Source organism: Grampus griseus (assembly GCF_964374135.1).
Source record: "Grampus griseus genome assembly, chromosome: 2".
Taxonomy (NCBI): domain Eukaryota; kingdom Metazoa; phylum Chordata; class Mammalia; order Artiodactyla; family Delphinidae; genus Grampus; species Grampus griseus.
Window position 1 is genome coordinate 126,476,513 of NC_139018.1, and position 25,078 is coordinate 126,501,590.

Here is a 25,078-nt window from a genome sequence, read left to right on the forward strand (position 1 = left end):
TGGGCCCTGGTAGAACCGTTTCTCATCCAGCTGGAAGAGAATCCCTCCTGGCCTGCTTCCTGGCTGCCTTAGACAAGGGTTATCCCAGGGAAGCTGGCAGACCTTCGGAAAAGTGAGGCTGACCTTCAAATTGGTTATGCTAATCTGGGAGCAGCCTGGCTGTTGATAAGTTGCAAAGCATTTGTGGGTTCCACTCTTTTGTATCCAAATATCTTTCACCTGTCCTGTTAGAACTGTTTGACAGAAAATAGTTTTTTAGTTTTGTTTCCTCATAGGCTTCCTTTTATTGACTATGATGATGCCATAATCCTTGTTCACCTCTACACATTTGTTCCAAAAAACTCAGGGCTAGATCTTATGCTAAACTGTAATAATTCCTTTATCACAGGTTTATTTTGTCTCCTTTTCTCTTGAAATTTCCCATTTCAAATATTTCTTTAAATTATCTGTTTTACATCTAGTGTGCCATCACATTAAGTTTTGAAAATGAGCAAGTTATAAATTATGACTAAAAGGAAATGGTTTATATCTACAATTAAATCGTATTGATGAATAATTAGCAAACCTCTCCTGTATTTAAAAATTCTAATGTCCAATGTGTATCCCAAACCAATTAAATCACAAACTCTGCAGGTGGGGCCGAGGAATCAGATGTGCCAAATCTCTCTGGGCGACTCCAACGACCAGCCAAGGCTGAGAACCTCCAGATTAAAGGAAAACTTACGCTCACAGTTTAGTCAATGTCAGGAACACTGTATTTTCTGGTAGTGCTGTAAGCATTGGCATTATGTATTGTCTTATTAAAACTTTTCCCTCCAGCACCCAGCAGAGTGCCTGACAGGTAGTAGGTAGGTATTTAATCTTTTAGAAGTGAATTCTTAATTAAAAGCATAGGTGGTATATTAGGATTTTCCAGAGAGGCAGAACCAATAGCCATATACGTACGATTTATTATTGGCTCACATGGTTATGGAGGCTGAGAAATTCCGTGATCTGCCGTGCAAGCTGAAGGCCCAGGTATAATTCAGTCTGAGTCTGAAGGCCTGAGGACCAGGGGAGCCCATGATGTAAATCCCAGTCCAAGGGCAGGAGAAGATGAGAGGAGACATCGCAGCCCAAACAGTGAGGCCTCCTTCTGCCTTTTGTTCTAATCAGGCCCTCAGTGGATTGGGTGATGCCCACCCACACTGGGGAGGGCAACTGCTCTAGGAGTCCACCAATCCAAATGCTAATCTCATCTGGAAACACCCTCACAAACACCCCCAGGAAGAATTTTTAGTCTTGGCATCCCATGGCCAGTCAAGTTGGTACATAAAATTTGCCATCATAGATGGGTAGATGATTAGAAAACCTATTTAGCTAAGTGGTGAGAGGTTAATAGTGGCTTCAGCTTTTCCATTTCTCTGTGATGATGTTAAAATAGTTCCACCTCTCGCCCAAAGAAGAGAGCTCTGGGTTTGGAATCATGGTTTGGAGATTTGGGCCCAGTTTGGTTGGTTATTGGTCGTGTGACCTCAAGGAAGACCCTTCTCTCTCTGGGCCTCAGCTTCCTCCTTTACAGGGAGCTGGCATGGTATAGTAGGAAGAGCCAGGCTTCAAAGCCAGAACAGACAAGGCTTCAAATCCCAGGGCCACTTTTTTTTTTTTTTTTGCAGTACACGGGCCTCTCACTACTGTGGCCTCTCCCACTGCGGAGCACAGGCTCCAGACGCGCCGGCTCAGTGGCCATGGCTCACGGGCCTAGCCGCTCCACGGCATGTGGGATCTTCCCGGACCGGGGCACGAACCCGTGTCCCCTGCTTCGGCAGGCGGACTCCCAACCACTGCGCCACCAGGGAAGCCCTCAGGGCCACTTTTTATAGCAACAGGCAGCTGTTACCTTCCTATCCATCTAAAAATTGGAAAAATCCATGGCAATGCATGTAAAGTACATGATTTGTATTTACTACACGGCCCCTCTTGATATTAGCACCAGGAGAAGAACAGGGGCAAGACCACATGCCCTACCTCCTACCTCGCAGCACTGTTTTGAGGCTCAGAGGAGAAAGGATTTGTTAAGTGCAGAGCACAGTTTGCAAAGGCTGTGGCTGTCATGGGTGCTTCATGTTTGTGATTGGAGCTCAGGTGCTCTGGCCAAGGACTGCTCTCCTTTGGCACATTACATACATCATCCCAGGTCAGGTGACACCCAGTAAATGTCATAGTAGGGGAATATCTGACCCTTTAAATACCTCTGGAAGGACTCTGTGTCCCAAGATGGTCAACAATAGGATTGTGTTTAGGTGAAGGCATCCTTGCAAGAATAAGATGTTATCAATGCTGAGCAAATGTGTTAGGCACAATTTTCATGGGACCTGATTTTGTGTTTTGTGAAGATGACGTCGGCTAAGGCGCACCCCCCCCCAACCATGCTTCGGCTCTGCCCATTGTCCCCACCCCAGCTGCTTTCTCTGTTCTGGGCACAGGGGCATTTTGTGATAGGAGGCTCCTAAAGACCCCTGAGTTCAGAGGGCTGAGTGAACATACCCCCCACCCTGGCCTGTACTGCCATGGGATTTCCCATGCTGCATCCTCACCCCACCCCTCCAGGCCCATTGGCCCCATAAAGAGGCTGTTCTGGAAATCCCAAAGTTGTTTTAAAAACCTTCTTCCATGCCTCTGCTTTATCAGGTGGCCCCCAACTGGCGGTCATGAACTTCATCTCTCCTTGTCCCCTTCCTACATCTTATCATTGAGGAATGGGGACTCTGTAGGACTACCGCATGTAGACAGCTGAGGGGTTTTATGCGTCTCAGCACATCAGGTGGTTGTGGGCTCTGACACATCTCCAGGAGGGAAGTCTTCCAGCAACACCCCGTGGGGCAGGGCAACTGGAGAAGGACCCGAGAGAGAACACCCTCCTCGGAGATGCCTCTCCAACATGTGGCCTTCAGTAAACCTGCACAGGGCCCTAACTCAGGGCCAGGGACCCTGCTTGGTGTACACTTAAGATAAGCAAAACTGGATAAAGTCCCCGCCCCCCTATAGGGGCATAGTCCCGCCAACTCCCTTGGTTTTCTCCTGGACACCTCAAACCTGATGGTTCCTAAGCTGCTATCTCTCCTCCCCCAAACACCCCTCCGAGCCCACGTCCCTCTCAGTAAATAGCACCACCAGCTGTTGCATAGGTCGAGTTCAAAGCCCCTGAGTGCATGCATGGCCCCTTGTCCCCTCTCTTCCTCCTCCATCTCTGATAATGATAAGAACAGGGCACACAGGGCCCTGTCTAGGTGCCAGGTTCCCTTCTAGACATTTGCACATAGTAAATCACCTAAATTTGTCATAAGGGAGAGGCGTCTTTTTTGTCCCCTTTGCACATGTTAAAAATTGAATCATATGGAGGTTAGGTAACTTGCTGCAGGTCACACAGCTGGGCAACGGCCGGTCAGGTTTGGACCCAGTGGCGAGGCTCCAGTGTCCTTTCGGACGATCAGCATCAGCCTCCCTGCTTCCCACATGATCCCCCCGGCCCCCAAATTCATTCTCCACAGAAAGCCAGAGACATCCACTTACCAGTAAAGCCAATTACACCTCTTCCTGCTTCAGCCCTTTTGTTCACTCCCCGCTGCACTTAGAATGAAATCCATGCTCTTCACCGTGGCCCCTGTATTAGTTTCCTGTGACTGCCATGATAAATTACCAGGACTTGGTGTCTTTTTTTTTTAATTTATTTTATTTTTTATTTATTTATTTTTGGCTGTGTTGTGTCTTCGTTGCTTTGCGTGGGCTTTCTCTAGTTGCGGTGAGTGGGGGCTACCCTTCATTGCGGTGCGCTGGCTTCTCATTGCGGTGGCTTCTCTTGTTGCAGATCACGGGCTCTAAGCTCATGGGCTTCAGTAGTTGTGGCTCGCGGGCTGTAGAGAACAGGCTCAGTAGTGTGGCACACAGGCTTAGTTGCTCTGTGGCATGTGGGATCTTCCCAGACCAGGGATCAAACCTGTGTGCCCTGCGCTGGCAGGCGGATTCTTAACCACTGCACCACCAGGGAAGTCCCTTGGTGTCTTAAAACAATATAAATTTATCCTCTCACAGTTCTGGAAACCAGGAGTTTGAAGTCAAGGTGTCAGCAGGATTGATTCCTTCCTGAAACTCTGAAGGAGAATCCGTTGCTCTCCTGTCCCCTTGCCCTTGGTGGCTGCCAGCCTTCTCTGCCCTATAGACTTACCACTCTAGCCTCTGCCTCTGCCTTCATGTGGACGTCTTCTCTGTGCTTCTCCTCACCACCTCTTCTCTTCTAAGGACACTGGCCATTGGGTTTAGGGGCCACCCTAATCCAAGATGATCTCATCTCATAATTATGAGATCCTGATGATATCTAGCAAGACCCTTTTCCCAGTTAAGGTCACATTTGCAGGTTCTGGGTGGGTTTGTCTTTGCAGGGGAAGGCACCACCCTATTCAACCTACTGCACCTCCTTTCTGTTGTCAGACACAACGCCCCAACCTCTGGACCTGGGTCGGTGCTCCTTTCCCTCTTCCAGGCTTCCTTTGCCCTCTTTGTGTCTTCTCTTCAGACAGGTCTCCTCCCCTGACCACCCTGCCTGAGGTGGGTGCCTGCTCTACACGCTCTCTCAGCACCCTTTCCTAACGTTACAGGTATTATAATGATTTATAATTACTCATATGCATTTGCTCACTTGTTTTCACTGTGTCCTCCCCCACTGACCTTTGAGCTGTTGGGCCCCATCTTCCTTCCATGCCCACAGCAGACCAGCCCTCTGTAATGTGTACTTGACCACCTGACTGTCTAGACGCATGCTTGCTGAGAAAAAGCGAACTTTCTGATCTTCCAGTGCTGCAAAACACACATCTAATATTGTCTTTCCTTAAAAAACACAAAGGTTATTGTGAATTATTATGCCAAGGAGGTGGGTCACCAGGTAGGCCCCTTCCCTTGCACCATCTAGCCTCACTGAGGCCCACAAGCTGTGAACAGCCAGGAATGGGGTCCAGGTGCCCCTGGGCATGAGGGCCATCTTCACCTGTGCCTTCCCTGCCCCAGTGCGGCTGTGCTCACAGCTAGAGGTGCTCAGAGCCATCTCAAGAGCAAGCTCCAAACATAATCTGGCTTTGTTTATTCCAAGTGAGAGAAACAATATGTTTTTGCTCCTATCATAGTTACGCCTTGGTAGTCGGTCCAGTCTTTTGCAATAACAGTGTAGCTCCATTTCCTGTTCTGAAGCAACAGGCTCTTTTTCCCCTGTAGTTTTCTACAAGGTTTCTCACCTTCATGGAACCACCCAGGTGAACGGGAAGAGAAGGGGCTGGCCTTGGGGGGCAGCTTTGCAGCAGTCCTGGTTCCTTCCCAGGGAGATGCAGGAGCAGAGAGGGTTTGCTGAAGTCCAGGCAGTAGCTGTCAGCCTGCTTTTGCAGAATGGCCTGAGGTGGTGATTGTTACAAAGCACAGCTGATGGAGGCCCCAAGCCAAGCTCTGACCAAAACAACGTCCTCTCCCGGCTCACTCCTTAAATCACCAGGCTCACTGCCTTGAGATTTCCCAAGAATGTCCAAATCTCACTGCTATGTACATCTCCTACTTGGAACTCTCCCACCACCCTCTCCCCACCCCCTTCACTTTATATTCCTGGCACCTTTCCCATCTTGTGCAGCTGGTTTATTCACTGTCCAAAATACTGGCAAAAGAGTCCCCCCATTTTTTTCTCTAGTCTTGGTCTTTACAGCTATTGGAATTTTTATTTCTTGCCAACTAACATCAAGGCTTTGGGGACCATCCGTGTTTTTAATCCAGCTTCCTAAGCTTGTCCTTTCCTGACATAATTTGTGTCGCTGTCAGTGGGACATTTTGCCAAAAGACTGCAATGCAGAGAGTTCATCTCTAATGTGAGTTCTGGTACCCCATCAGGAGGCTTGTGTTTGGGGGATGGCTGAGGAGTAGGGTGGGGAGAAAAGGCTCCATTGATCTTGTGTGAAAAGCCAGCTCTGCACAGGAAGGATGGGGAGGTGAGTGGATCTTAGAAGCAGGAGTGCGTTAGGGTCACCACACAGCGTCCACACCCTGAGCATCAGGAAGGAAAGCAGCCCACCTCCTCCCAAGACCTTGGGGAGTGAAGTTATGTTCCTGTAATGGCTTTTTGCTTCCACAGTGAAACCCCCATACGTGTGCTTTTAACGTATCAGGTACTCACAGGGACAGTTTTTAAAAATCACAGTTTTCTGCACTTGAGCCTAAGTTCCATGTGTTACTTGGTGCTTTTCAGAGGAGGCCTTAACACTAGGACGGCGGCTGCCCTGCGGGGGCATTAGTAGCCCTGCAGCACTTTGATCCCGCGGCTGTGCCCTGCTTGCTCCTCGGAGCTCTTGGTGCAAGAACAGGAGGCAGAAACGCTGAAGTCACCCTGTCTCCGGGTGGTGAGCGGGTCTTAACCACTGTGGTGGCTTTATCTTCTGATCTACCTTCATTCAATAGAGCAGAGCAAAAAACCCAAAAGCGCTGCTGCTCAGCTGCCTCTTGCTCTTCCTTCCACCTGAATGCTGCCTGTCATCCAGGGAAAGGGCAGACCTGCTGTCTGTGATGCTGATCATCTGAGCAGACCTTCGTGCTTCCCTGCACTGTGCTGGGTCTGCCTGGGGCCCTTGGGACCCACCTGGAAGGAGCCGGTCCTACCCAACAGGAGCTCAGAGGGACTCGGCTTTCTCTCCGAATTTTCTCTCCGCTTTCCGGGTTCTCCCCCCAGCCTCTCTACCTTATGCTTTTCCTTGTTTTAAACATCTATCTGATGGTGTAATGTGCAGAAAGGGCACCTACCCTTGAGTATGTGGCTCCCAGCACAGCATTGCTCATCACGGTGGAGCGCATGTGCTGGGCATGCATGCAGGTGCGTGTTGGCTCCTGGTGCGTGTGTGACAGGGTGAGGGCCTGGTTTGCAGAGTGGCCATGCCATCCCCTTGCCCTGAGCAGCAGTAAGCTTCCACCTGCCCCCAGCCTCCCCAGTGCTCGGTGCTGTATGTCTTTTCCACTCTGACCGTTCTGGTGGGTGTGTAGTGGTATCTTGTTGAGGTTGTCCTGTGCGTTTCTTTCATAAGCAGTGAGGCTGAGCATCTGATTGTGTCTGTAGTTGCCACTTGGATATCCTTTCCTGTGACCTGCCTGTTCCAGTCATTTGGGTTTATGTCTAAACTCCTACTGTTGCAAGAAGGGGGACCCCTTCCAGGGCCCAAGAATGGGCTCTTGTCTAACACTCGGAAATGAATCGTCCGAGGAATCACACATGTTGACAAAGCAAGAGACTTTATTGGGAAGGGGTGCCCAGGCGGAGAGCAGCAGGGTAAGAGAACCCAGGAGGACTGCTCTGCCACGTGGCTCGCAGTCTTGGGTTTTAGGGTGATGGGATTAGTTTCCGGGTTGTCTCTGGCCAATCATTCTGACTCAGGGTCCTTCCTGGTGGCACGTGCATTGCTCAGCCAAGATGGATTCCAGCGAGAAGGATTCTGGGAGGTTGGCAGGACATATGGAATGGCATCTCCTCTCTCCTTCTGACCTTTCCCGAATTCTTCTGGATGGTGGTAGCTTGTTAGTTCTACATCCCTTACCAGGACCTCGTGTTGTAAGATAACTCATGCAGGTGGTTACTGTGGTGCCTGACCGGCGCAGGCACTGGTTTCTGGTTTCTGACAGTGGTTCTGACACTGTTCTGACACTGGTTTCTGACAGTGGTTCCCCTAACTGTAATTTGTTCATATTAAGAAAGTCCTGATAGAGTACAAATAGAAATTGGGGATTGATATTGGAGAAGCATCTTGAAAATCCATCACCCCCCCCATGCCTGTCTCAGTGGGTGAGGCTGGCATTCCTCGCCTCACAGGAGCCAGTGGATAGCCCCCATCCCTAACCTGCTCCTGCTGCAACCAGGAGCACTTGTGAGTCACACTTTCTTATCTCCACCACTCACTTCCCCGCTGTGCGTCATTTAACATATTGGAGCTTTGGTTTCCTCATCTGAAGGATGCAGTGAGGATCCCTCTTCTGATTCTTTGTGCCGACTTAATGAGGTAACGGTTATGGAGAGCAGGCAGAGTGTAAGCCCTCTGGGCATATTAGTGTATGATCACTGTTAATGTGAAAGTGCCTCTGTTCTTACCTATGTCCTCAAGGATGAGATTTCAATATGCTGCCACCTCCCCTTGCATTTCCAAGGGTCCTCATGGAGCCTTGGAGCCCTTCCAGCCATTGTGGGAAAGGCTGAGCGTCGGTCATGGACCTACATCAGCTCTCAGAAACAGACGACTCTATTCTACCACCAATCCTATTATGGACACCATCCTTCATTTTAGCCATGTCAAGCTTGGTTTCTGTTATTTTGGCCTTCCTAGGTGCTTTGTATTTTATCCACACTGTATAACTCAGGGTAAGTGAGAACCCCAGCCCTCTGCTCCTCAGACTTTGGGAGGGTGATCTCTCCTGCCTGTGTTTGCAGCCCCAACAGAGCATCTCCTGAAGGCCCTGTGTCCATACAACTCAAGCTTGGTCCACTCACCTAGCATGGGTTCCTTGGTAAAGCTGGCCCCTCCTCCAAGTCTTCCCCCAGAACTTCTGTTCATAAGCTACTTGTGGACCTTCCTGTCAGACATGCCTTCCTCCTGCAAAGATTCTCTTCTGTCTTCTTTATGGCATGTATAGGGGGCCTCTTTCTGTGGTCTCAGCACCAGTGTATACCCAGGAGGCCCTCACTGGTGTCATGGTAACACTCAGATGGCCTATGTTATTGACACCATCTTAAGGAGTGAGTGGGCTGAGTGCAGGGTCCTGCCACAGATCAACATATTGAAACTGGGATGATTTGGGTAGAAAATCATGCTGCTTGTGGATTGTTTCTCCCTTTTCCCATGTTGTTCAAAATAGTGACCCAAAGGAAAACTAGAAAAATCAACTCTTTTGGTCTTTTTTTTGAACAGGGAAAGTTTAATGTAAAAAAGCATTAGCTATAACAGGTGATTGTAGTATTGGGGAATTAGCTGCTAAGATGTAAAGAACTCTAGAGACACAGGAAGAGCAGATACAGGAAGCAGCCCCTATCTTCAGGTCTGAGGCAGGGCACCCAAGGAAGGAACAAATACGGATGAGGGTGCCCCCCTCACACACACACCCAGGGCTGAAATTCCTTGGACTTGTGGGAGAGGGTACAACCAGGGCCCACTGGATGAGGGAGACATTTGCAGAGGTGCTGCACTGGTGGAAATCTCTGGGAAGTCACACTTAGTGGTGTCAGGGAAAACCGTCCAAAGGAGAAACTGCATGTGAGACCAGGCTGAGAATTTTCCCAAAGTGTTGGTGTGCTCAGAAGCTGCCCTCGGAAGCTGCCTAGAGGGAGGTGGCATGCATCACAGGCCACAGGAGCCTACAGGGAGAAGTCACATATCAGAACCAGAGACAAAGCCTGTCCCTCCTCTAGGGTCTCTCTAGTAGCTGGTTCTGATAAAGCTTAGCATCATGCTGCTTGACTGGAGAGCTTTAATTCTTCATATGGCTTCAAGTTACCATCTAGTGTCCTTTCATTTGAACTTGAAGCATTTCTTTTAGGGCAGGTCTGATGGTAAAAAACTTCCTCAACTTTTGCTTATCTGGGAATATCTTAATTTCTCCCTCACTTTTGAATGACAGTTTTGGCTGGGTATAGAACTCTTAGTTGATAGATTTTTTTTTCTTTGAGAACTTTGAATGTATCAACCCACTGACTTCTGGCCTCCAGGGTTTCTGATTAGAAATAGCTTGTAATTTACTGAGGATCTCTTGTCTGTGATGTGTTGCTTCTCTCTTGCTGCTTTCAAGATTCTCTCTTTGTCCTTTGACAGTTTAATTATAGTGCATCTCAGTGAATTTATCCTATTTGAATTGTAGATTCATGTCTTTCTTCAAATTCAGGAAGTTTTAAGCCATCATTTCTTCAAATAAGCTCTCTGCTCCTTTTTTCTCCTTCTGAGACTCCCATAGTGTGTATCTTAGTCCCCTTACTGGTTTCCCACAGATCCCCTCTGCTTACTTTTCTTTATTCTTTTTTCTTTTCATTCCCCAGACTCAATATTTCAATTCATAGGACAAATTCATAGAACAAATGTATATTCCTGATTTTTGTTTCTGCCTTCTCAAATCTGCTTTTGAACTCAACTGGTAAATTTTTCATTTCAGTTATTGTACTTCTCAACTTCAGAGGTTTTTTTCCTGTTTATAATTTCTATCTCTTTATTGATATTCTCACTCTTTCATGTATCATTTTCCTGTCTTTGTCTACGTCTTCCTTTAGCACTTTGAGCATCTTAAAGACTGTTGTTTTATAGTTTTTGTCTAGTAAGCCCAACCTCTGGGCTTCCTTCAGTTTCTACCAGTGTATTTTGTTCCTTTGAATGGGCCATACTTTCCTGTTTCTTTATATGCCTTATGATTGTTTTGTTAAAAACTGGACATTTGAATCTTACAATTTACCTCTGGAAATCAGCTTCTCCTCCTTCTTCCCGGATTTACCGTTTCTTTGCTACTGAAAAATTTCTCTGTGTTGGGGATCAAACTGAAGAAGTGTAAGGTCTTCTCTGGCCTTTTCTGAGCCTTCATCTCTTCTTGGGAAAACCTAGTGGCTTTCTAAATTTTCCCATATATGCAGTTGCTTCTGAATAACCTAATCCTTAAATATCTGGCTCCTAAAAGGAGAAAAAGAATTTTTTTAAACGTATTGCTCACTGAAATTCCCTGGTAGGGGCTGCAGCTGGTAGGGATTGCCGCAGTGGTGGCCAGCCCTTATGCCCGTACCTCAGAAATCAAAAGCAGCACTGAGCAATCAGAACACAGAACTCTGATATTTGGAGGACAAGGTCCTTATTGTCCACCCTGGCTCCAGCAAGCCACACCAGGAATGTAGGCACAGCTACCTGGCATGGGGCTGGGACATGGTGTACAGATAGCCACTACCACAGTCAAGGTTGAAATTGACCAAAATTAGCCGCAGCTTACCAGCCAAGCTTTCTCCTGGAGGCTACAAGCTTTTGGATAGACTCCAGAGTTTCAAAATAGTTACTTCAGGCAGTTTTTGCCAGTAGTTTTGGTACAGGTGGAGAGATTCTTGGTGCTTCCTACTCCACCATTTTCCCTGACATCACTTTGTCTTTTGATCCTTTTAAGATAAATTCTGATAATATAGTTCAATTCAGTCTAACTACTGTTTATTAAAGACCAGCCTGTGTAGGATTCTCTGCTTGAGGATGCAGAGGAATAAGAGGAAAACAGGAACTCAGCTGACTATTTCACAAGGTTGATGATAAGCAGCATAGCAGAGACCCAAGCCGGGTCAGGAGAGGTTCCAGGTAGGAAAGAAAAATAGGCTGCAGGATGGAGGTATCCTTAAGGATGGGCAGAGAGTTAGGGATCAGGGAGTGGGGAAGATGGGGCAGTGAGCCAGATGGGGGCTGAAAGGAGACTTGCCTGTGGGAGAAGATTGGACGTGGAGAAGAAAGAGGATAAGTTCAGGAGGGAAGCATCCTGAGGCACATGTGGTATCTCATGGGCTGCCCCCTCTCAGGCGCACTTTCTGCTGGATCCAGGAGTTCTCTTATGTCACATCTAATCTACTCTCCACCTACCTGCTGTGAGACATAAAGGTAGTTGGTATATGAGGGTCAGTCAGACGTAAATCTGGAAAACTCAATTGATGGAGGAAATTAAAAAGGAAACTAAAAGCTTGATGACAATTCAGGAAGTTAATTACATGACATGTGCAAATCTCAGTCCATACCCTAAGGTGTGTAGGAAATGTAGCTTCCTTTATTTTTTTAGCAACAACCTAATTTGTAGTTTTGCACTCCATTCTAGTGCATGTTGGATTCCTCATCACTTCAGGAGTTTTTGCCCCATTTTCCCTGAGTCCGCATCTAAGTTTGGTTGAGGATGCATCTGGTTATTGTGATGTCTGTTGTATTCATCTCCTAGGGCTGCTGTAACAACCCTCTAACTGGTGGCATAAACAACAGATTTATTCTCCCAGTTCTGGAGGCTAGACGTCCAAAATCAAGGTTTGGAAGGGTTGGCTTCTTCTGAGGGCTGTAAGGGAGAATCTGGTGGTTTACTGGCAATCTTTGGCATTCCTTAGAGTGTAGAATCATCGCCCTAATCTCTGTCTTCATCTTCACATGGCGTTCTCCCTGTGGGTGTCTATCTCCAGATTTCCCCCTTTTATAATAACACCATTCACACTGAATTAGGAGCTCACCCTACTGTAGTATGGCCTCATCTTAACTAATTACACCTGCAGTGGTCCTATTTCCAAGTAAGGTCACAGTCTGATGCTCTGGAGGTTAGGACTTCAGCATATGAATTTTAGAAAGGACATAATTCAACCCACAACTTCTTACCGTAGAGCATCTCTGCCTCACCCATTTCTTCTCTGGTCCCAGCCATGGGATGTGCAACTCGCCTGTTGCAGAAAAGATGTCCCTCCTGCTGGTCCACATGGTTCATCGGGGCCAGCCCCTCTCTGTTCCTTCTGCACCATGGTTTGTGGCACAGAAATACATTCATCTACCCACACTTGGCACTTGGGCCTGGGGCTCTTGGGGAGGTGGTCTGAGGCTCCACCTATCCGAGCATGCCATGCAGTCGTTTCCCTGAGCTCTAGCTGCCTCCCTGGTACTATGGGCAGGCAAACGAACAAAGGATCCCTCTCTTCTCAGGTGTCTTAGAGAGGTTTTGCTGTTCCCTAACTTTGAGATCAAAACTCAGAACCCTCTGTGGAGCCCCTAGCGTATGTAATCTCTCAAGGCTGCCTCCACTCCCAGGTGGGAGAGGTGTTTGTTGTCTGGGGTGTATGAGGTGGGCATGGAGGTATGAGCAGCGCCTTTCCTCCTACTCCAGATGTTTCCTTGAACACATTTATGTAGACCAGGGGCTGGCAAGCTATGGCCCATGGGTCAAATCTGGCCCACCACTGGTTTTGTAAATAAAGTTTGATTGGCACATAGCCACACCCTTTTGTTTACACATTGTCTTTTGTTGCTTTTGGCCAGCAGTGGCAGAATTGAGTAGTTTCAACAGAGACTGCGTGGCCCACGAAGCCAAAAAAATGGACTGTCTGGCCCTTTGCAGAGAAAGTTTGTGGATTCCTGGTGTAGATTATTGTGACACAAAAGCCTAAAGACTTTTGCCCCCTTCTGCTGTCATATCTCTTCCATAAGGCAATCATCATAGGGTGGTCTTACTGTCTGAACACAAGAAATGGCAGAGAGAGGAAAGGAAATATTCAAAATGAAATAGTTAGTGTATCAAAAAATGTCACCTTGCTAACAGGTGTGTACAGTTTGTGAAAAGTCATTGAGTGGAGCAGGTGTGATTTGTGCTGAATTTCAATAAAAATGTGCCGGGGGAATGGTGCGAGGGGGTGGGGACAGTCTTACTCCATCGTGATGCTCTTGGCATCGTGGAGGTGAAGGGTACCATTGAGGTTGCCCAGGTCAGAGTCCTAAGAGGACATCCAGGGCCTCGTGGAAGAGCCGGGCAGAGACAGCGTCAGCCAGCTAGGCCAGGGTCCTGCTGCTCCTCCTTAGTGCCCCTCCCATGTGCAGACATGGCCAGAGAACACAACTGGGTCTCCAGCACTGGTTAAAGCCCCAGACTAAGCACAGAGCATCTAGAACCCAAGACCACAGCATGGAGCACGTATGGTCTCACGCTTGCCAGGTAAAGGGTGCAAAACTGGGATCCGGCTGGTCTCTACCCAAAGCCCATGAACAAGTGAATTAGTCATTCTTATTCTTTTCATTACAGAGTAAATGAGAGCTATTTATTTACCCATCCTGAAACTTAGTGACCTCTGGAGTATAGCTAGGAGCCACTTAAAAGTCTTCATTTTGTAGGAGACAAAAAATCAAAAAACCCACACACACCAAAAATTCCCCTTGGGGTTTTCAGTGTTACAGATGGTCAAGTTGTAAGTTCAGATGAAAGACACAATTTGTGCGTCTTGGTGAACTGATTGATCCTCACTGTATTCTAATTCCAGATGACCTTGATTTACAGTTCTTGGATGCATTTTTCTGATGGCTCACTTAACATGTCATCATCGTGGGCCTGGGATTGCTGAGAGGTGGTGTGTAAGAGGAGAGGGGGATTGCTTTGGAAACTTCGCCTGCCCCTTCCCCCTCCGGAAAGAGAGGCCGAACCCTGAGCACCCCTGCTATTTCCGCAGCCTGTCTGGTTAACGCAGACCACTCTCTTCCTTCTAGCCCAGGGCCTGGAGGCACGCACTGCCTGGGCGCAAGTGTGGAGCACGCGGTCTGTGAGAACTTGCCCTGCCCCAAGGGCCTGCCCAGCTTCCGTGACCAGCAGTGCCAGATGCATGACCGGCTGAGCAGCAAGAAGAAGGGCCTGCTGACAGCAGTGGTGGTTGACGGTAAAGGCATATGGTGCATCCTTTCAGAGCGGCCTCCCTCCCCCGCTCCCCAAGACCATAAACACCTCCTAGGAAAACCCACAGGGCATCCCCACCCCCACAGTCCACCCAAGAGGACACTCCAGTCCTGCCCAGCTCAGCCGTGGACCCACAGGGAGTTGAACTTGGATGACCCAGCTCTGAGATTTCCCAAAAGCAGCTGTGAGGCAGGCAGTGGACCAGATACCTCCTGCCCGCCCCCTACCCCCGTTCTGTTCATAGCAAGGCGGGTGCGCTGGCAGCCTGCCATCTAATACCCTGTGCTGCTGGGCCCAGGCCAGCGTTGAGGAGAGCGAGGCTCTGCAGGAGCAGGACAGCGGGTTTGTGTGTCTGCTGTTTCTCTTTCCAGTGGTGACGCTTTCTTGCATTTCTTTTCTTGGTTCATCTTGGGTTGGCTCTTACTCCTTGACTGGAGTGTTTGGGTAAAGTTGTTTTTTTTTTTTTAACTTAGGTAACATTGGTTTATAACATTATGTAAATTTCATGTGTACAACACTATATTTTTCACTTGTGTATACACTACAGTGTGCTCCCCACCAGCAGTTAAGTTTCCATCCATCACCATACAGTTGACTCTCTTTACCCTCCCCCTACCTCCCTTCCCCTCTGGTAACCACTACTCTGTTTATTGTATCTATGTGTTTGTATTTGTTTTGTTCCAGGACAGTTTACAACTTGGGGAAGATGATAATAAGCACAGGTCACATTTTCTTTCCCAGAGTTTTCTCCCAAATCAAGAGACTCTGCCCACTGGACATTACAAGCATTTCCAGTGGCTGATAAAATTCGAGGTGGGGTATCAGGTCTATAGGATATGTGATGTTTGTTTATTGTCCATAAGGATCTCCCAGGGCCTAGTTCAGGGTTTTTTATGCTTAAAATTCTGTTCATCTTCAGGAAACAAGAGTGTGTTATAATGATGACAACATGGTCCCATTTATGGAGCATACCATGTGCCAGGCTCAAGTTAGCTCTGCTCATATCATCTCATTAAATATGCAAAACCACCCGTGCAGAAGGTGAGAGGTTACAGGTTACGTGACATGTCTAAGCTGCTGCATGAGGAGCAGGGAGGGAACTGAGCTCAATTCCGGAGGAGCTGACTCAGAAGATAACCAGCTGGCTTCCAGTAAGACAGAAAGATTTCACGAGTGCTGAGTGAGGATGCTTCAATAAGAACTCAAGCAACTGGGCCTGATTTTTACACAGCCTCTGAAGTATTTTGCAGGAGGCAGAATACTTTGCAGGAGAATGAGGTTCCTGTGCCAGGACTTAGGTTTCTTCCCTGTGATCTGAAGAACCTCTGAAATATACACTCTGTTACAAGCTCAAGCGTGCATAACTGTGACGGGGGTAGACCCAGGCAGCACAGGGAATACTGGCCTCAGATCCGCAGCTTTTAACCCAACAACCTGACCCGTCACCTTCAAACTGACGTGGGATGTTCTAAACCAGAGCAGAGAATACCAGCCCACCCCGCCGCGGGCTCATTTTAAAGCATCGGGGAGCTCCCCCAGACGTTTTCCTTTTTTACAAAGACCACTACCTCTGGGAGCTGTGTGATTATAGCCACCCTGTTGCCTAACCAGCAGATTTCCAGGGAGATGGAGCCTTCACACCCTCGGCTTTCCCTGCAGACTAGGGAGAGGGAGACCCGTGCTCCCAAACAGGGGACAGGCAGCTGGAAGCTGGGGCTCACAAAAGAGCCTTGTGGCTCTGCCTGGGCATTCGTCTGATGCAGGAAGACATTTGAGGCTTCTAGACGTCCCAGGTGCACTCGGACCCCTAATCGGAAGGAAGATATTGCTGGCAGGGGCTGCCGTGTTTGCAGCGCAGTGGCAGGTTTTGATGAGAAGCAGCTTCATTTCCAAACCTTCAACCATCCCCAGACTACCAGATAAGGATGGTTTAGGTCCCCTGTCTGTCCTCTCCCACGTCTTGGGAGCAAGAAGAGGTCAGGTCTAAGACGGACTCACCCACTCTCATTTCCTCTCTGCCATGTGCAAGGCCTTGTTATTCTTTCCTTGGTCTCTTGCTCCAGTTTTCAGTTTTCCTGCCTCATTTATGCAATGCAGAAATCCCACTGAAATGTCTGTTTTTCCACAGATTTCTCCAAGTCCAGATTAAACTTCTATTTTACTTCTAACCACTTTTGGATCACTGAGCTCCTTGGTTCCTTATCATTACAGAGGCTGAGGCTGATGTCTGCCCAGATCCCCCTTACAGGAAGCCTCCAAGTACAACTATTTGGGGAAGCTCATTGTGTTCAGAATGTGTTTTTACCCACTCGCTTTTTGTTTCTGCCAAAGCAATAAATAATTACAGCCAGAGTGCCACCACCTTTGATCTGAAAAGTGGAACCCTACTTGATAAGGACAGTAAGCACTCTGCCTTTGAAGGAGAGACCCCAAGTACAGGGCTTTGCAAGGGTAGCTTGACACATCCCCCTCTGGGGTGGAATTGTCATGACTTCTTGCATATTTGGTTTCATTTCCTTCTCAAATATAAACAGAAGCCAGTGGTTTTTTTGTTTTGTTTTGTTTTAAGGAGCGTTTCATGAGGATAAAAACAAAATAATAAATGCCCAATTCAGAAGGTAGGGGGAGAATAGAGATTATAAGTGTTCCTCTCACAACTCGGTTTATAAAAGGCACAATTCTAGCTCAGCCATGAGAGGAACGATTCCTGTGGTTGGGCTCTGGGCTCTTCTGAAGCCCATTATGACTGCCCTATTCATAGAGTTGCTATCGCTGTGGAATTCTTTGGCGAGTGACGCACAGTTCAAGAAAGGGGAAGCTATATTTTTTTCTTTTTCCTCTTATTGAAAAAAAAAAAAAGGGAATTCTTGCAGAGGTAGATTTTCCAAGGGAGGGCTCAGGACCACAAATTCGTACCACCTCCAAAAGAAGACAAAGACTTTCCTTAGAAAATATTTCTAAGTGGAAAAGCCTTTAGACAGAAACCCATTGAGATGGCCTGTTGCCAAACCCACCCCCTTTCTGCTTTCCCTGTGGAATCTCATTTAAGTGGAAGCCTTCAAGAGTTTAGTCCTCCCCGCCCAGGCCAGCAGGCCACGTGCCCATTGAAGTGTCAGAGGCCTTGGCAAAGGCTGTGTCTGGACGTGGGGGTGCTTTCCCAGCTCCCTCTCCCAGCTGCCTCTCCCCGACATGGTGGAACCCCCTCTGGGTCTGAGCCTCCCAAGGGATGGAAGATCTGATGGTCAGGGCTCTCTGACTCCAGCTTGACCACTCCAGCTAGAGCTGCTTAATGAAAAAGAGAGTGGTTGCAAAGATGCAGGGTATCTCACAGGTCCCCAGGGCCGGGATCAAGGTCTGGGGCCAGGGCCTCTGAAGATGTCAGGACCTTCTCTCCGTGTTCACCACAGCCTGCGTTTGTGACCCATTTCTTCCTGCTCCTGCTACAGACTGACTTTCTCACAACTTGTCCGCGTACAGGCTGATGGGCAGCCCACTGCACCTTTTATGAAGTCTTCATCCTGTATTCAAATCCTTTGGGGCCAGATGTGGTTGGGAGTCCAGAGCATTTTAGGTGTTAGAAAAATAACAACATGCATCAAATATATATTATTTAATATCCCAGTGGGGTCCTGGGAAGCACCCCACAGTCAGACACACAGACATCTCTACCAGGCAACCCATGAACAGTCTCTAAGTGGGATACTGAGTACTACCAACAGTCTCACGTCAGTCAAGGCTAATTTTGCTGTCTAATGTATCTGCCAAATATGTTTAAAAAAAAAATGCTTGCAGTTTTCAGAGCTTTTGAATTTCTGAATTGTGGATGAGGAAGTGTAGACTTCTTAGAAACCCATCATCAACCATGAGCAGACAGAACCTCTCTATCTAATTTCAGTGCTGATTTCCCAGGAGAGAGAGACTGATTGGTCTAGCTGTGGTCAGGTGGCCATTCTTGGTCCAATCAACTGAGGCCCCATGAGGCCTGCCTATGAGGTTGTGGTGGGGAGAAAGACTCTGATTGGCCCAGCCACAGTCATGTGGCCACTGCTGGTCCAATCAGCTGAGGCCTGGCTATGGGGTCATGGTGAGCAGCTTTGGGGGTAGGGAGCTGAGCAGCCTCCTCAGCGTGTATACCCCACAGAGGGCCAGGAAGGGCTGGGGTGAGCACCTGTGATGACCTCAACCTTAGTGTCTCCACCTTAGTAAGAGTTTGTAACCACTGGCAGAGAAAGAACAAGAGCACTAAGAGCCACAAGTATTGTCTGCACCATCTGCATCCTGGAGCACAGCGGGGGAGCCCTCCAAGCCCCCACCAAGCAGATGTGGTGGTGTGGCTCTTAAGACCCCAAGTCCATCTCACATTCCCTGTCTGTGGCTTCCCCATCCAAGTGTAAGTCCTGACGACAAGTGAACCAGTGAGAAGCTGGGACCCACCCCAAACAGTCAGCCTCAATCCGAATTTAATCTCAGCACACATCAGCCAGGCAAGAGGGATGTTCCAAGCTTCTTTCCTTAGAGTGTATGGTTGTATAACTTTTAAGAAGATTTGACCTCCTTCTGTACAACTGTGGATGTAGGAGTGTTGACACTGCCCAAAGCTGAAATCCAACACCTCATGTCATTTATCAGGAGATTAATTGCCCACCCAGGGCAGCTTGGAGGGGAATATTCAGAGAATTTCGAGAGGTTCTGAGCTGCCTCGAGTTTTATAAAGTTTATCCTGAGTTGCTTTGGGACATAGTGCTACACCTTCCTAGAGGTGTGAGGTGCCCTGAGTTCTGAGCAGAATCCTCAGGAAAGGAGATGGACAAATGGAGGGAGTTCCAGCTGAGCAGAGGAAGGAAGTATTACCTCTGGACTCTGTTGTGGGGCCTGGGGCTCCCAGACTACTGTAGCCACAGGGGATGGTGTCTGCAGGCGGGAGAGTGGAATACAGGTGGAGTTGAGTGTACCTTGTTGCCTGGGGTCATGGTCAGAATCCCCTCCATCTGAGGTTGGGACCACCTGCTTTGCAGAGTCTCTACTTCCCTGATGTTCACACCAAAGAGCCCAGAAAGGGATCTTCATCCCTTTCAAGTCTGGTCTTTCTAACTTACCTCAAAAGAGCCTCTACTTTTCTACCCAAATCCCATTTTCATCTCTGCCTAAATCAGAGTATACACTCATAAACATTCATAAAACTGGCGGTTTGTTTTCAGCAGCACCATTTTGCCCCCTTGGTATCTTTGACCCCCAGAGTTCTCCGTTCAGAAAGAAAACAGTGATGGTGGAAAGAAACCAGGATGGGACGAAGAGGCCAGGGTCTGGCTCTGCCAACTGAGGGACTCTGGGCAGCCATGCACGTTCTCTGAGCCTGTGCGCTCGTCTGTAAGATAGAATGATGACAGCACCCACCTGAAATGCGTAGACACTACTTAGCATGCTGCATGGCACCATCATCATTACTACTGCTACTGAATGAATCTCCTCAAAGCTCAGTGACTCCAGATATTGAGGCAGCACTTCAGTTTAAATGTAATCCATAGTTTTGAAACTGCTTTGTCCAAGGGATCCATCCTTACAGTGAAACACTAGAGGAAGCCCAGTATGTGGAGAAGGTATACCCATCCATTCAAGATGGGGGCTGTGTGCTGCCTCTGTCTCAGTGGCTCTCTGAGATGCTCAAAGGAAACCTCAGGGTCCTAAAGAGCACCTCCAAAATCTTGTCAAGTTAGCCTCCCAGAACCTGATCTCAGTTTACATTTCAGTCTCCCATAGTTCTCCTTTCACTGGCTACCATCTTGGGTTATTCCATCTAAATGGAGGGACAACTGCCCCCAGCTTGCCAGCTGGAGAAATGGATCATTCCTTCTAGTATGCCCTGTCGTCTGACAGCTCAGATCAGACCCATGAGCTTTTCACAGTCTGCCTCATTGGGGATTTGCTGTGTACTTGTCTATAAGACCACCAGGGCCTTGAAAGGCATGCATGACTCATCTTTCTTTCCCAAGCAGTGCCAAAAGAGTGCCTTGTGTGAGAGAGGGGCTCCATCCATGTTTGTTAAATGAATAAACAAATCATTGTTACTTTGCTTACCTGGGAATCTACCCTTCACAGCAGATTTTTCCCTCCACCGCTAACTGGAACAGCCAAGTTGAACATCTCCACTGTGCCCCTGTAGCTTCTTTCTAGTGTTCTAAGACAAGACTTATTTTGTTGATCATGTTGATCAGCAGCGCTCCATGGGAGAGGAGCTCTATGGAAAGCTGTTGACCACAGTGACAGTTTAGTGAATGTCCCCCTATCACAAAAGCTCCAGAACCTCGATAAGACAACATGTCTGCTCTGACAAGAACTCTCCAGCTAGGATGCCATGGTCTACTGAGGCCAAGTCAGCTCTAGAAGCCTTTTTTTTTTTCACCCCTGCCCTTGCTCACCTGAGACCACCAGAAGGACCCACTGGGGAAGTTTCATGGTGGAGACAAAGGGCCTTGCAGAGACAGCACAAAGATGTTGGTGTTTCTCTCTCTGAAAGTTCCTTTGCAAAATAATTGTATAAACCACATTAGAATTCGGTGACTGAGAGAAAGAGAGAAAAGGTGCATTTATCTTTCTCAGTTGTGTACAAAAGAACAAAATCCATTCATTTATTAAAAAATAAATAATCCTGAAGCTTTCCTACAAAGATCAATTACAAGGCAAGGCAGTCCCCTTTCACCACTACTTTTTCAACATCATACTGGAAGTCCTAGTTAATGCAACAAGACAAGAAAAGGAAATAAGAGGTACAGTAAGTCTCCTACATACAAACAAGTTCAGTTCTGAGAGCACGTTCATAAGTCCAATTTGTTTGTAAGTCCAACAGAGTTAGCCTAGGTTACCCAACTAACACAATCGGCTATTTAGTACTGTACTGAAATAGGTTTATAATACATTCGCATCTTTGAAAGTTCGCAACTTAAAGGTTCATATGTAGGGGACTTACTGTATACAGATTGGGAAGAAAGAAAACTATCTTTGTTTGCAGATGACATAATCATCTATGTAGAAAATCCAAAAGAATCAACAGAAAATACCTCCTGGAACTAGTAAGGGATTATAGCAAGGTTGCAGGATATAAGGTACATGTATGAAAGTCAGTCGCTTCCCTATATAACAACAATGAGCAAGTGGAGTTTGAAATTAAAAAAACAACGCCAGGGACTTCCCTGGCAGTCCAGAGGTTAAGACTCTGCGCTTCCACTACAGAGGCCTGGTCGGGGAACTAAGATCCTGCATGCTGTGCCGTGCAGCCAAAAAATAAAAATAAAAAATAAAAGGAACACTGCTGAAATTCTTAAAACAAGAGCACAATGCCATTTACATTAGCACCCCCAAAATGAAATAATTAGGTATAAGTCTAACAAAATATGTGTAAGATCTATATGAGGAAAACTACAAAACTCTGATGAATGAACTAAAACAATTATAAAAATGGGGAGATATTCCATATCAATGGAAAGATATCAAGATGCCAATTCTTTCCAATTTGATATAGAGATTCAGGGCAATCCTGATGAAAATTCCAGCAAGTTATTTTGGGTATATCAACAAACTGACTCTAAAGTTTATATAGAAAGATGAAAATATTTACCAAGACCTTCTGTGAGCCAGGTCCTGGGACTGACCTGAGGATAAAAGATGAAAGTTCAGTTCCTTGTCCTCCAAGGGCTCCCATTTCCATCAGTTCTTCAATCTAAAGGTAATTACAATCCATCCTCTTCAAACTCCTGTAGCAACAGGATCCACCTTGTAAGAAATCCCCTTGTATATGGGAGTTGCTCAAACAATTATAGGACGGTAGGATTTGAGGGCTTTAATGGAGGAGTGTGCAAAGTGCAAATAAAGAGTCCAAGTCAGAGGTGGCATGAGAAGAGAGAACTCTGGAGTGGAAGTTTCTGGGGTGCCAGGAATCTTCCAGAAAGCTAAGTGCAGGGAGGGATTTCCAGGCAGAGGGAACAATCTAGGCAAAGGCGTGAGATCTTGGCATGTTCTGGGAGCTCACTTCGTTCCAGCAGCAGCAGAAACCAGGGTTTCCATCCTGCCTGGGGACATGGCTCTTACAAGTTGTCCTAGAGGATTCTGTGTCCCCTTTCTCTTCCTTATTCCTGCTCCGTTTCTTCCAGGGCCTTCTTACCACATACCACAGCCCTGCAGCTTTTATCCAGAGGCTGGGGAGCACTAAAGCGTTAGCAAAAGCCACTGCCATGGAGACACCCCTGGGCCTGCTCCCCTCACTGGGAGGCCTTCTTGTTCGCCTCCTCCCCCTTTCCCACCCCAGGCTCACCCTTCATACATAGTCAACTTGCTTAGAGGTTAGCACACCACAAAATGTTTGTTCTGCCTGGTATTTTTAATACCTTAAGGAAAAAGAAATACTGTGTCTTTGCAAAGGATAAAGAGAACAAGGTACAGAAAAGCCCACAGTGCCCTCACCTCTATGTCATTCACCTGATTTCTCCATTTTCTGTTTCACGCGTTCCAAGGGCTGGGTGCAACATGTGCCATGTACCTGTGACCTTGATCCCATGCCGACTTCTTGTCTCTTGGGCTGGCCTGTCGCTCATGTGCATCTGCACCCTGCATGGCCCCCAAACCCCATCCCACGTCAACATCCACCCCTTTCCCTCCTTAGATAAGCCGTGTGAACTCTACTGCTCGCCCCTCGGGAAGGAGTCCCCGCTGCTGGTGGCCGACAGGGTCCTGGACGGCACGCCTTGCGGGCCCTACGAGACCGACCTCTGTGTGCACGGCAGGTGCCAGGTGACGTGTTTTCCTTGTGTCCTTGGCAGGGCTTTGGAGGGGAGGCTCCCTCCAGAGGGGCTCAGGGTGGCGGGGGCCTGGGTGAGGAATTGCATTGGTGGTGCTGCCACCTGCAGCCTGGCACCCCTTCCTCCCTCAGCAGTGACTGAGCATGAGGCCCAAGTGCAGGCCACCCAAGAGTTGAGGTGCTGCAAGAGTAGTGGCAACATGGGTCATCTCAAAAAATTTGGAGTAACTTTAGACATCATGACAAAGGGAAGAGCAGATAGACTACTAGGTGGGACTGGAAGATGTATACGAACATACGTTTTTGGACAAGCTGTGCTTGTTTAGCTATAAAACATATAGTAAAACTGAGCAGATGCCTTCACAGGTGGTACCTGGGGATGTGACTGTGCTTGGCTTTTGGGGACTGCTCCACCCATTGGAATATAATCCCCAAACCCATCCTGATGTTGGATGTCTGTGATTCATTAGCGTGATGAAAGATGTCATTTAAGAATACAAAAAGAGAAAGGAGGGAGGGAGGGTGTCCGACCATTTCAACCCTAGTGGATTTTTTTCCCTGCAAAGTCCAAACTAGTCTAAGACTAGGATTTTTCAGGGAAAAACTTGACAGTATCCAGACTCCTTTGGCACTGCCTGGCTTTGTTATCAAATACGAATATGTAGGGGTGATAGACACTTGGTGCCCCAGAGTCTTGGCCAGGCATCCTCCCAGGGAAGGAGGGGCGACAGGCCCTCAGGGCTGCTGCATTGTAGCAAAGAATGGGCAGAGCCTCTGGCGGAGATGTGAACAATGATCTTATCATTATCATTGAAAGAAAAATGGCTGATGGTTCTGGTTCTTTGGTAAACCTGCTAGCAAGCCAAGTGCAAGATCTGTTTCTGTCCTAAATTATACACTTGCATGGGCCATGGTGCAGCCCAATGACGTATGTTCCTTTAGCAAACATTTCCCAAGTTAAAAGCACTTGTATTCTTTAGAGCAGCACCAGCTGAGCCACCTCCAGCCTCTCACCAGCATCTTCTGCAGTGTTCTTATCAATGTGGAAACATTTCTAAGAATCCTGAAATTTTCTGGCCAGTGCGGTCCACGTTAAGTGGCCAGACATGATTTCAGCTCTAAGCGATCAGTGCCAGTGTGCCCCTTCCGTGACTTTGGTTCTAACTGCAGCCTTTTCAATTAGGGAATCTCCCCCATACCATGACAGTGAAACTCTCAGTCCTTTAGTGAGTACAGCAGGGTTTTTGAGATGCCACTCAAGATATTTCAATAGCCTTAAGTGTGCAGTCATCAGGGCACCATCAAACCAGAGCCTGCCCTGCACTTGGGTGTGACACGAATGACATGTGTACCCTCGCCTTCCCATTCCCACCCGCATCCCATTCCACCCCCTAGTCCATCTCAAATGCCTCTACCACCATCTTCATCATTTGCATTTACTCATCCTGCGCTGAGACTTAGTGCTAACCAAACACGACCCCTCAAGGCAGGGGGCTCTAGAGCACGGCGGCGCAGACGGTGGCCCCTTTCACAGTGCTGTACAGCAGGTGGGGCTCACGCTCCTTAGAGCCTCACCCTGACAATGGGGAGACAGCTGCCTGCCAGTTCTTGGAAGTACCATCTCCTGTACCTGGAAGCATCCCAGAGACCCACTGCCTCCAGGCCGCCCACCAGTCCTAGCAAAAGGACCACTGTCCTGGGATATGGCAGCACACCTGCCAGCAAGCACCTCATGAGAGAAACAACTTGCTTTCTGAAGGAAGTTAAAAATCGCATCTGTAATTTTTCTAAGAGTGCTCATTCTTCAGAGAGAATCTATGAAGGTTAACTTTAGCCCAAGGTTAACTC

General features: G+C 47.8%; 1 protein-coding gene across 1 annotated transcript in view; it reads left to right on the top strand.

Moving 5' to 3' along the window:
* The window catches only part of ADAMTS17 (ADAM metallopeptidase with thrombospondin type 1 motif 17), a gene marked incomplete at both ends in the record, with an annotated part of 351,029 nt that overhangs the window by 221,497 nt on the left and 104,454 nt on the right, over positions 1-25,078 (top strand). Inside the window, 2 exons of the mRNA XM_082649123.1 lie at positions 14,259-14,425; positions 23,096-23,223. Coding sequence (XP_082505249.1) covers positions 14,259-14,425; positions 23,096-23,223 — 295 coding nt within the window. The remainder of the gene's footprint in view (positions 1-14,258; positions 14,426-23,095; positions 23,224-25,078) is intronic.